This window comes from Arachis stenosperma, chromosome 10 (assembly GCF_014773155.1).
Source record: "Arachis stenosperma cultivar V10309 chromosome 10, arast.V10309.gnm1.PFL2, whole genome shotgun sequence".
NCBI lineage: Eukaryota > Viridiplantae > Streptophyta > Magnoliopsida > Fabales > Fabaceae > Arachis > Arachis stenosperma.
In genome coordinates, this window is record NC_080386.1 from 133537456 (window position 1) to 133548224 (window position 10769).

A 10769-nucleotide genomic window follows, 5' to 3' on the forward strand; every position below is an offset into this window, starting at 1 on the left:
TTAAATGAGTTTAGTTATTATATAAGTCAAAAATGATATCTAAAAAATATTTCATTAGAGTTATGAAACTTAAGAATTATGTATGAAATTTAGGCACATTCAAAGAATCTTATTTTGATTCTTATCCTTTTTTGTTCAAATTACTTAAAATGTAAAAATAGAAAAAAATAAAACTCAACACATAATAGGAAACTTAATTTTACTCTTTTCAATCTATTATTTAAATTAAATGTAAAATCTCGAAATTATGACTAAAATCTATGTGCATAGAAAGAACTTTATTTTGTTTTTTTTTTATATATTATCTTCTTATTTAGGATATCCACTGATTTTTTGTGAACAAGAAGAACATTCATGGCTATGACTTTTTCTAGTTTCGAAAAAAATAATCATCATCTAGATTTATTTAATAGGTTTAATGAATTATGAAAATGATATTGTCTCTCTTACAAATACCAAACCAACATCACTTAAAAAAATAATATTTAATACAAGTTTTAATTTTAATTGAGTTTAGTTACTGTAGAGGTAAAAAATGATACATAAAAAATATTTTATTAAAGTTATAGAATTCAAGAATTATATCTGAAATTTCGGCACATTCAACAAATCTTATTTTGATTTTTATTATTTTTTATTCAAATTACTTAAAAAGTAGAAATAGAAAAGAATTGGACTCAATATGAAATTTAGGCATATAACAGAAATCTTATTTTGTTCTTTTTCAATATTTTGTCTAAATTAAATGTGCGACTCAAAAATTATGCCTGAAATCTAAGTTGTAAACAAGAAAATCATTCTTGGCTATCTATAACTTTTTCTAGCTTCCAAAAAAATAAGCATCATCTAACTTTATTTAATAGGTTTAATGGATTACGAAAATGATACAGTTTTTTGTTACCGATACCACATACCAGTATTACTTTAAAAATGATTTCTCATGCAAGTTTTAATTTTAAATGAGTTTAGTTATTGTATAGATCAAAAGTGATATCTAAAAAATATTTTATTATAGTTATAAAACTTAGGAATTATGTATGAAATTTAGACACATTCAAAAAATCTTATTTTGATTTTTATCCTTTGTTGTTTAAATTACTTAAAATATAAAAATAAAAAAATAAAATTCGGTATGAAATTCAGGCACGTAATAGGGAATTTAATTTTGTTCTTATTTAAATTAAATATAAAATCCAAAAATTATGCCTGAAATTTATGAAAAGAATTTTATTTTGTTCTTTTTAATACGTTGTCTTCATATTTAACATATACACAGACTCTTTGTGAATAAGAAGAATATCCATAACTATGGATTCCTCTAACTTTCAAAGAAACAAGAATTCTCCTGTGATCCGTTTCTTTAAGATTGTCCTCAGAAAAAGTCTTGACAATGAATATCTTGTGAGAATTTTCTTTCTTTCCTATCCTCTTTTTATCTTTCACTGTTTTTATTTTACACATACAAAATTTTTTCATGTGAGGTAACAACCACACACATGCATGGTTTCTTTTCTTGCCAGCATAATATGCTCCTCAATATTTATACTTTTTTAGTTTTGAAATTTTGATTGTTAGTTAGTTAGTTAGAGTAGTAATTGAATCAACAAAGGTGCTGTTAGGGAGGGATAATTCTTAGTAGGGGTGTTCATGAATCGGATCTGATTCGTATATCCGTTATATTTATCCGAATTTGATTCAAAAATTGTAGATATAGATTCGATCTGTAAGGCTATCGGATCAGATTGCGGATTTTGTGAAGATATTCGCATATCCGATCCGCATATTCGCATATCCGTAAAAATAAAGAAATAAATAAATAAATATTATTTTTATATTTTATTTCAAATAATAATTATCATATATGTTGTATTATTTTAATTTATTATTTAAAAAATTATATGTTTAATATTATTTTAAGAGTAAACATATTTAAAAGAATAGAAAAATGAATTTTATTGATTTTTTAAATAAAAATAAGCTTTTAAAAATATTTTGTGTTTTGCGAATATATCCGATGTGCAGATCGGATCGGATCGGATCCAAACTTAAAAACTACATTGGATCCGATTCGATTCGATGATTTTAGTGCAGATCGGATCGAAATTTTATCCATATCCGATCCGATCCGATCCGATCCGCGTTCACCCTTCTTAGAAGGTTGTTAAGAGGTTGAGTGATACAAATAGAGTGAGTCTAATCAATTTTTCTTTATCTGGCCAATTTTGTGTTATGATTGTGAGTTTTGCTAAGTATGGTTACCAACAACAGTTTCATTGGCATTGCAGAAAATGCCAAACAAGTTCTGTAGGAAATATGTTGAAGATATGCCAAATCCAGTGAAACTCCTGCCTCCAGATGGCACTGAATGGAGAATTGATTGGACTAATCGTGATGGTGAGATTTTGTTTGATAAGGGTTGGAAAGATTTTGCTACATTTTACACTTTGGAGAATGGTCATGTGTTGTGGTTTGAGTACAATGGAACTTCTAACATCAAAGTAAACATATTCGACATGACTGCCCTCGAAATTGATTATCCTTCTAATGGCCAAATCGGTGATGACAACTCGGTTGAGATTTTGGATGAACCGCTGCCACGAAGGAGCCGAGGCCGTCCGAAGAAAAAAGTGATAGCAGAATCAAAGCAATCACGTGCTTCTACAAGCAAAAAAATGAAAGGTGCCATCAAAACTAAAGATATAGATAAAAACACCAATACACAAAACTTGAAGTTGCATGTCGAGAATGAAAAAGATGGTCAATCTGAAGAGACAGCAGATCTTAAGCTGCCAATAATTCAACGTGCCAGACCAGATATGGATGGTCTGTTTCATAATCTCATCATTCTTTCATTTTTTTGATTCTACTGATTTTGTTTAATTTTTTTATTTTCTTTGTTGCTAAAATGCATAACTACCTTGTTTATGGTTATGGTACACATCTGAAGTTGTTAGAGAAGCAAAGAAGTTCAAGTCGAAAAATCCTTCTTTTGTCATCAAGATTAAGCAAATGCACCGAACAGGATTACCAGCAGTAAGTTGATTCATTTATCTCTGTGCAAACTTTATATGTCATGCAAAATTGAGACTGTTGTGAACCATGATGATGAAATATTATGATATGATTGCAGAATCTTCCAGTTTGTTTCTTCAGAATGTACTTCGAGAACACGAAGCAGTATGCAATTTTACGAGTTGGAAAGAAGCAGTGGCATGCAACATTGATCCATTATCCAAATAGGAAGAATGCCCTTATCTCTCATTGGCGCTTGTTCGTTGTAGAAAATAACTTAAAAGCCGGAGATGTTTGCATCTTTGAGCTCGTTAACAGACAAGGTCCAGAACTTAAGGTTCATATTCGTCGAAGCCATGATTAGCGAATGGCTTTGCTTACTTGTGTTGCAGATCATGGTGTATGTTCAGGGATCAAGAGTTGTAAAAGACTCATAGTTTTTACTTTTCATCGTACTTAATGGTTGCATTGCAGTGTTATCTCCTTACTAGTTACTACCATAACTAGAAATAAGTAATCCATGCAGAAACAACACATGTAGAATTATATATTGTTGGTAGTATAAGATGTTATTTGGATCCTATTTCACTCATCCTCCCTAATCAAAAGTTGCCCAACTACTTATTTTCAAAGCAATTTATGGTTTGGATCCTATTTCACTATTCCTCCCTCATTTATTATACTTGTCACTTTTTAGAAAGTTACTAATTATTTGCAGAGTTGCAGTAATTCCATAGAAAATTCCAATGTAAATAATTTTAATGAGTGTATAACTTTTTTTTTAATTCATTGTATTGGACTAATTGGTAAATTGGTGCGAGTTTATTATGTCATATTTAAACAAACGTAAAATCTTGACCTTAAAAAAAAAAACAAACGTAAAATAAAAAGTTAATTTAGCTTACTTCATGTAAGATATAGGTATGAATATGTCCATAAGTTCTGTCAAATTTGTTGAGAATATGTCCAATTACAATACACAATCTTGTCTATGAAATAAGATCCACAGGTACTTTTCTAATTTCTGATTTGAAGTGAGAACAACACTGTAACAATTAAGTGTGAAATGTGAAGAAAAACATGAATCCATTGTCACAACTCTTAATGACTAACATAAATATGCATTCATGACTAAAATTCAAGTTTGATTTTAACAAAGTGGAGTGACACATTTCTTAACCAAATTTCTTGATACAAGAACTCCAGATACTCTAAAGATTGCCTAATTAAGCATCCTGATACTCTAAAGATTGTCTAATTAAGCATTCCTTCGAAAAATATGAGCATCAAGCTCTGCACCTTCTCTGTAAACAAGCTCAAAGATACAAATATCTCCAGCTTTCAAGTTATTTTCTCGAGCGAACGAGACCCAACCGGAGGACAAAATGGCAATGTTACAGGCCACTGTTTCGTAACAGAATACTTGCATGACATGAAATCTTTCTGACAGAGACAAATGTGTCAACTTACTGGTGAAGATCCAGATAGTTGAGTTTGCCTTATCTTGGTTAAGAAAGAGGGATTCTTTGACTTGAACTTCTTTGCTTTTTGAACAACATTACATGTACACCAAAAAAATTTGCATAGAAGTTACTTGTAGCTAAGTTCAAGCTTCAAACAACACAGTAATTTTTATTCATTTGAACGAAATTTAAACACAGACAAAGAACAATAAGATAATTATTGCATAGTTACATGAAATGCAATACGTTCAGGTATGGTATGCATATGCAATATGCATACGCTACCTATTTGGTGAATTTGTAACTATGATTTATGCATTTTAACCACAAAGCAATACATTAGAAACTACAAAAATAAAAGGATGACTTGATCATGAAATTACATACTATCAGGATCAACACTGGCACTTGGAATTGTTGGCATCTTAAGACCTGTCTCTTCAGATTGACTAGCTTCTTCATTCTTGCAACACAGCATCCAGTTTTGTTTATCAGGGCCCTTCTCTACATCTCCAGTTTTGACAGAACTCCACAATGTTTTACTTGTAGAAGGAGATGATACTTCTACTGCTGCTTTCAATTTTTTCCTCGGCCGGCCTCGGCCTCTTCGTGGCGGTTCATTCTCAACCTTAACCGTGTTGTCATCATCAATGTGGTCCTTGGAAGGATAGTCTATCTCAGGGCACCATTTCACCATTCTAGTATTGGCAGAACTTGTGAACCTTTTACTTGTACAAGCAGATGGTTTCTTTGATGCTGCTTTCTCTGTTTTTCTCGGCCGGCCTCGGCCCCTTCGTGGTGGTTCATTCACAACCTTAACCATGTTGTCATTGTTAATGTGGTTGTTGGAAGGATAGCCTATTTCAGGGCACCGTTTCACTATTCTATTCTTGGCAGAACTTGTGACCTTTTTGCTTGTACAAGGAGATGGTTTGTTTCGTGCTGCTTTCTCTGTTTTCCTCGGCCGGCCTCTGGCGTCTTCGTGGCGGTTCATTCTCAACCTTAACCATGTTGACATCATCAATGTGGTCCTTGGAAGGATAGTTTCTTTCAGGGCACCCTTTCACTACTTTAGTTTTGGCAGAACTTGTGACCATTTTGCTTGTAGAAGCAGATGGTGTCTTTGGTGCTGCTTTCTCTGTTTTCCTCGGCCAGCCTCGTGGGGGCAGTTCATTCAAGATCTCAATCGAATCGTCATCGCTGATGTGATCCAAGGAAGGATAGTCTATTTCAAGGCAAGTCCTGTTAAAAATGTATACTTCAATGTTAGAAGTTTGATTGTACACAAACCACAGCATATGGCCATTATCCAGAGAGTAATACGAAGCAAATTCTTTCCAACCATTTTCAAATAGAATGGCACCATCATACTCAGACCAATCTATCTTCCATGCAGTGCCATCTGGAGGCTTCAGATACACTGGATTTGGAACACTGGGACCATGTTTCATATTGAACATTTTTGGTACCTTCTGCAATTCAAATGAAAGTATGAAACTAGTCTTAGTAATAAGCATAAATGAAAGAAACCCTTACAAGAGAAAAATCACAAAGAGAAATGCATGCATTAAATAATATTATAAGTAAAGTGGATATGAAGTGAAGAAAATGCTTACAAGCTTTCCATCTTCAAGGCTATGTCTGAGAACAATTTTGAAGAAACGGATCACAGAGGAACGAGAACGCTTGTTTTTTTGGAATCTAGAGGAAGCCATGGATGTTCTTCTTGTTCACAGACACAGTCACAGTCTCTAGTAAGAAGACAAGTTAATTGAAAAAGCGAAAGAAGATGACGGCAACAGAAGCGTATTTAGGAGGTGGTGGATGATGAAGTTATATATATACACACAAAACAGAAGAGTATATAAGCACGTACCAATAGTTAAAAATAGTTTTATCCTTAATGTATCAATAAGGTTCATAAATGTGGAAAAGAATAAAAAATTATTTTAAAAGAATTCTTAATCTCTCCAATTTTTATAAATTTTATTTGATAAATAAAAAAAAATTTCTCTCAAAATAGAAAGCACAATTTTAGTACATTAGTATTCTAACAAAAATGAAATCATACAAATATTGGAATTATAATAGACATAAAATTAATTATAATTATTTTATATTTTATTTATCTTCAATCTTTTTTATGATATACTATTTTAATGCGTTCATGGATTAGATTCATAGGCGAATTACAATTTTGAATCAAATCCATGAAAAATTCTGCCTCACTTTTTTCATCCTTATACCAAACGCAACCCTGTCTTTCACTTTGAGAAGATAACAATGCAATCAATCATGAAGTGGCAAAACAAGAAATAAAATTAAAACACTTAGTTCAGTTCATACATATATAACTGGTCCACAACAGAAAGGATTGGATACAGTACAAGTTTGATTCAACGGAAAAAAAGATGATACATTCTTCCTGAAATTAACCTTATTTAAGAATTAAGAGCTCTTAGTTTCTGAAATTATAATGCATTGACCTAGCATTGGGCTCTACAGATATGAACATCAAACAGATCTTTTCCATTGATGAACTCAAAAACACAAACATCTCCAACTTCTAATTTACTTGCTCTAGCAAAAGAGCTCCAACCAGCCGAAATAAAGCTGTTTTTCGATGACGGATTGTAGATAATTGTAGCAGGCCACGACTCCTTTCCAAACTGTAATTTTACATCCTGCTGATTCTTTTTAAAATACTTTCTGTAAAAGATAGCTGATAAGTTCTGCATCACATTCCATTTTTGAATCGTCATGGTCAAAAATAGTTATAAACTTACAATTTGTGAAACTAACTATAAACTAGCACCCATAAGTTTGCATGGCATATTATGTTTTGTCATCAATAAAATGTATCAAACTAAACTTACAGGCCTTGATCTCCTTGGATCACTGTCTTTTATCTTGACCATGAAAGAGGGATTCTGTGAGTTGAGCTCCTTAGCTTCTTTCGGGAGTTGAATCACACGAGTCACTGGTTTGGAAAGAGATTCTAATACATAAAAGAATTGTAAAAAAATTAGCATGAATTTTACTTGTGAAGAGTTTTGGATATAAGTATATCTATAGGGTTGGAGACAACAAAAATTTTAGCATAAGATTAGTTTATATAACAAATTGTTGTTACATTAAGAACCGAATACATAGTCACTGCATTCATAAGCTAACTGCATTCTTAGCAAAACTAACAATAGTTTCTTTAAGATTGAAATTCTACTGCTATAAATGTTTCAAGGAAGGGAAGAATTAGAGATTTGTAAAATGTACTCCAAGTCAAACACGGGGTCAATTAATTTTAATATAATTTTTTTAATGAGGATAATGCTAAATTCTATTCCATTTTTAAAGTTAATTATGTTTTCAATGTTGTACTAATATCTTAATTTTTTACAGAATAACACGACTTAAGAATTCCTAAACAATTGACTTACCGCGGCGTTGTCGACGACAAATATGAACATCAAACACCGGATCCTTTCTATTGATGAGCTTAAACAAACAAACATCTCCGGCTTGTAATTTACTAGCTCGAGCAAAAAGGTTCCAACCAGCAGATATAAAGGCAACACATGATGATGGCCTGTAGATCAACTTAACAGGGAACAACTTCTTTCCAAATCTTATATTTGCATTTTGTGGATTATTTTCAAAATACTTTCTGTAGAATTTAGTTGAAAAGTACTGCAGCACATCATATTTATGTCATCATGGTTAGAAATAAGACACAGATTGAAAGAATTATAGCACATGGAAGTTCACATGATACATAATTTTCAACATGATATATGTATTAACCTATACTTACACATGGTGCTCTCGTTTGAGACCGTTGCGTTATCTTGATGATGAAAGAGGGCTTTTCCCACTTAAACTTCTTAGCTTCTTTCAGAGATTCAAGTCTTGTAGGACAGGGCATAACAGGAGATTCAGAACCTTTTCTTCTTCTATTCCTTTTACCTTGTACATAGGAAACAAAGAATCAGAAACTACCACTATAATGTATAGAAAGCAGTTGCAAGTTGTAACTCAAAAACAACAACGGTTGAATCCACAAAAGGAAAGGATGATCCAATTATGAGACACGTACCATTAGAATCTCGATTGACAGACACTGGCATCTCATGGTTTTTCTCTTTGGATTTTATATCGTGTGAATTGAGGCTTCTTTCAACATTCCTGATTTGTGTGTCATCTTCCAACTGTCTACTTTTAGAAGCAGATGACACTAGTGCTCTCATTTTTTTTCTCGGTTGGCCCCGGACTCCTCCTGACCGTGGTTCATTCAATCTTTTCTTCTGTTGTCCCTCGTTAAGTCTCATGTTTTGGGTGTTGGGACTGCTATCCACATCTATAATTTTTGGTTCTTTTGGCTTTTTCACCGGCTGGCCCCTGCGTGGCGACTGCTCTTTGATCTGATCATTGGCAGGATACTTTATTTCATGGCAACTCATGTCATATATGCGTACTTCAATGTGAGATGTTCCAGTATTGTACTCAAACCATAACAAATGGCCATGATCAAGAGAGTAATATGCAACAAACTCTTTCCAACCCTTTTTAAACAAAATTGCACCATCATGTTTAGTCCAATAGACTTTCCATTCAATACCATCTCGAGACTTAAGATACAATGGGTTTGATACGACAGAACCATATTGTGTAGTGAACTTTTTTGTTAACTTCTGCAATGTTATGAACCTGATGTTAGCAACCGTAATAACAATATGGTGACGCACATTAGCATGTCTTCACCAAGATGTTGACATGTATTATGTTAAATAGTTTAGTCAAATATCTCAGTCATCATCTTCATATAATAATAACATTAAACTTCCAATTCATCCTTCACTAATAATTATAAATAGTGCAATAAAATAGTCTAAACATATTAGTCTTAAATTTTATATGTAGGTAAAGATTAATCTTTCACCTATTTTAAAGGAGAAACTAATTTCAAATTTCGAAGGACTATTTTATAGCATTATTTGCATAATTAGAGAGTGAAATAAAAAAAATATTAAGTACGGGATTAACCAACATGAAAATTAGTAGGGACCAAATCAGTAATAACAAAATTAGAATTCATGCATAATGAAAAATGACGATGAATAAAATAATTTTTTTAATCACCGCAATATGTCCTATGATATTTCCTAATCTTGATTAGTAAGAGTGTTACCTAGATCATTTTTCATTAGCAATGATGTAGATTTAATTGTAATTAATTTTGTAATAAAAATACATACGGAGTACATAAAATGTAACCACCTAACAAATATGTTTATAAGTTTTCATTCCATTTTATGTATTTTTTATATACATCTGCTACAAAATTAATTATAATTAAGCCTAAATGATTGCAAATAGAAAATGATCTAGATAACAAGAAAAAAGAGTTTACTGTTACTATATTTGCAGCTAATAAGCCATGCATGTGTTGTTTTATGAAGAAAGTGTTTATAAACGAAAAAAATCATATATAGAGGAATAAGGAAAGAAACTTTTTGTGAACAATATCTCAGAAGATAAACAGATTAAAAGAAAAAAGAGGGCATGGAGAAGACGAAAAAATGCTTACAAAGTTTTCATTTTGAAGAGCTTTTCTGAGAATAATCTTAAAGAAACTGGTCCCAGTAGAAGTAGAAGTAGAAGTAGAAGAAGAAGGAGAATGCTTGTTTTGTTGACGGCTAGAGGAAGCCATAGCAAACGAATGATGGATGAATTTGACTATTGTTGAGGCTCAGTCTCTCTCACCCGGTACTGGTTAAATAACCTTATTTTGAGATAACAATTAAATTAAAAAAATAAACAAATGAATACTAAAATTAATTATATGTATTTTAATTTATTTTTAATATAGTTTAATAAATTAAAAGGATAATTGATTGTAGAGTTATACAACGTTAGTTGATAACGGTGTTGTTAGAGAGACAATATAAAAAAAGAGAAAATTTTACTCATCTCACCTCTTTTTAGAGATATTAAAATGATATTTTTTTCTTTATTCGTACAATATACACTTCTCTTCCTTATAATTTTTAAAAGATTTTCTCTTTAATTTATTTAAAATTTTTTGTGTTAACTAACATTAATTTTACTTATTTTTTAAGAAAAATAAATTATATTTTACAAAAGTACTCTTTAATAAAAACTTTATTCTTTATGATTAAATTTTAGGATAAAGTATATTTTTTGTCCTTAAAGTTTGACAAAAGTTTTAAAAATATCCATAAATTTTATTTTGTTTTCATTTTGTCCCAAAAATTTTTAATTTGTATCAAATATATC

The 10769-nt window shown here is 31.3% G+C and overlaps 4 protein-coding genes across 4 annotated transcripts; 1 reads left to right on the forward strand and 3 right to left on the reverse strand.

The window, feature by feature from the left end:
* The first annotated feature begins 2288 nt into the window (after positions 1 to 2288).
* LOC130957832 (B3 domain-containing transcription factor VRN1-like) lies at positions 2289 to 3376 on the forward strand. Its single transcript, XM_057884677.1, has 3 exons — positions 2289 to 2823; positions 2948 to 3033; positions 3131 to 3376. The coding sequence occupies exons 1-3, from the start codon at positions 2289 to 2291 to the stop codon at positions 3374 to 3376; spliced, it is 867 nt and encodes a 288-aa protein (XP_057740660.1).
* An 894-nt stretch (positions 3377 to 4270) lies between these two features.
* On the reverse strand, positions 4271 to 5298 carry LOC130957833 (uncharacterized). The gene is made up of 2 exons (XM_057884678.1): positions 4863 to 5298; positions 4271 to 4455 (listed from the first exon to the last, which is right to left on the reverse strand). The coding sequence occupies exons 1-2, from the start codon at positions 5296 to 5298 to the stop codon at positions 4271 to 4273; spliced, it is 621 nt and encodes a 206-aa protein (XP_057740661.1).
* A 61-nt stretch (positions 5299 to 5359) lies between these two features.
* LOC130957834 (B3 domain-containing protein At4g01580-like) lies at positions 5360 to 6190 on the reverse strand. Its single transcript, XM_057884680.1, has 2 exons — positions 6092 to 6190; positions 5360 to 5947 (listed from the first exon to the last, which is right to left on the reverse strand). Exons 1-2 carry the CDS (start codon positions 6188 to 6190, stop codon positions 5360 to 5362), a joined length of 687 nt encoding a protein of 228 aa, XP_057740663.1.
* Positions 6191 to 7895: 1705 nt separating this feature from the next.
* On the reverse strand, positions 7896 to 10182 carry LOC130957835 (B3 domain-containing protein At3g18960-like). The gene is made up of 4 exons (XM_057884681.1): positions 10060 to 10182; positions 8569 to 9163; positions 8287 to 8438; positions 7896 to 8162 (listed from the first exon to the last, which is right to left on the reverse strand). Exons 1-4 carry the CDS (start codon positions 10180 to 10182, stop codon positions 7896 to 7898), a joined length of 1137 nt encoding a protein of 378 aa, XP_057740664.1.
* Between the last annotated feature and the right edge of the window lie 587 nt (positions 10183 to 10769).

Excerpts from the sequence above, each read along its gene's own strand:
- LOC130957833 (XM_057884678.1), bottom strand. The coding sequence starts at position 5,298 with ATGGTTAAGGTTGTGAATGAACCACCACGAAGGGGCCGAGGCCGGCCG. Across the intron at positions 4,456-4,862 it reads TGCCAGTGTTGATCCTGATA|AAAGATTTCATGTCATGCAA; the intron begins GTATGTAATTTC and ends TGTCTCTGTCAG.
- LOC130957835 (XM_057884681.1), bottom strand. The coding sequence starts at position 10,182 with ATGGCTTCCTCTAGCCGTCAACAAAACAAGCATTCTCCTTCTTCTTCT. Across the intron at positions 8,439-8,568 it reads TGTCAATCGAGATTCTAATG|GTAAAAGGAATAGAAGAAGA; the intron begins GTACGTGTCTCA and ends CCTATGTACAAG. Across the intron at positions 8,163-8,286 it reads CTCAAACGAGAGCACCATGT|TACTTTTCAACTAAATTCTA; the intron begins GTAAGTATAGGT and ends GATGTGCTGCAG.
- LOC130957834 (XM_057884680.1), bottom strand. The coding sequence starts at position 6,190 with ATGGCTTCCTCTAGATTCCAAAAAAACAAGCGTTCTCGTTCCTCTGTG. Across the intron at positions 5,948-6,091 it reads GCCTTGAAGATGGAAAGCTT|AAGGTACCAAAAATGTTCAA; the intron begins GTAAGCATTTTC and ends TTTGAATTGCAG.
- LOC130957832 (XM_057884677.1), top strand. The coding sequence starts at position 2,289 with ATGCCAAACAAGTTCTGTAGGAAATATGTTGAAGATATGCCAAATCCA. Across the intron at positions 2,824-2,947 it reads TGCCAGACCAGATATGGATG|TTGTTAGAGAAGCAAAGAAG; the intron begins GTCTGTTTCATA and ends ACACATCTGAAG. Across the intron at positions 3,034-3,130 it reads ACCGAACAGGATTACCAGCA|AATCTTCCAGTTTGTTTCTT; the intron begins GTAAGTTGATTC and ends ATATGATTGCAG.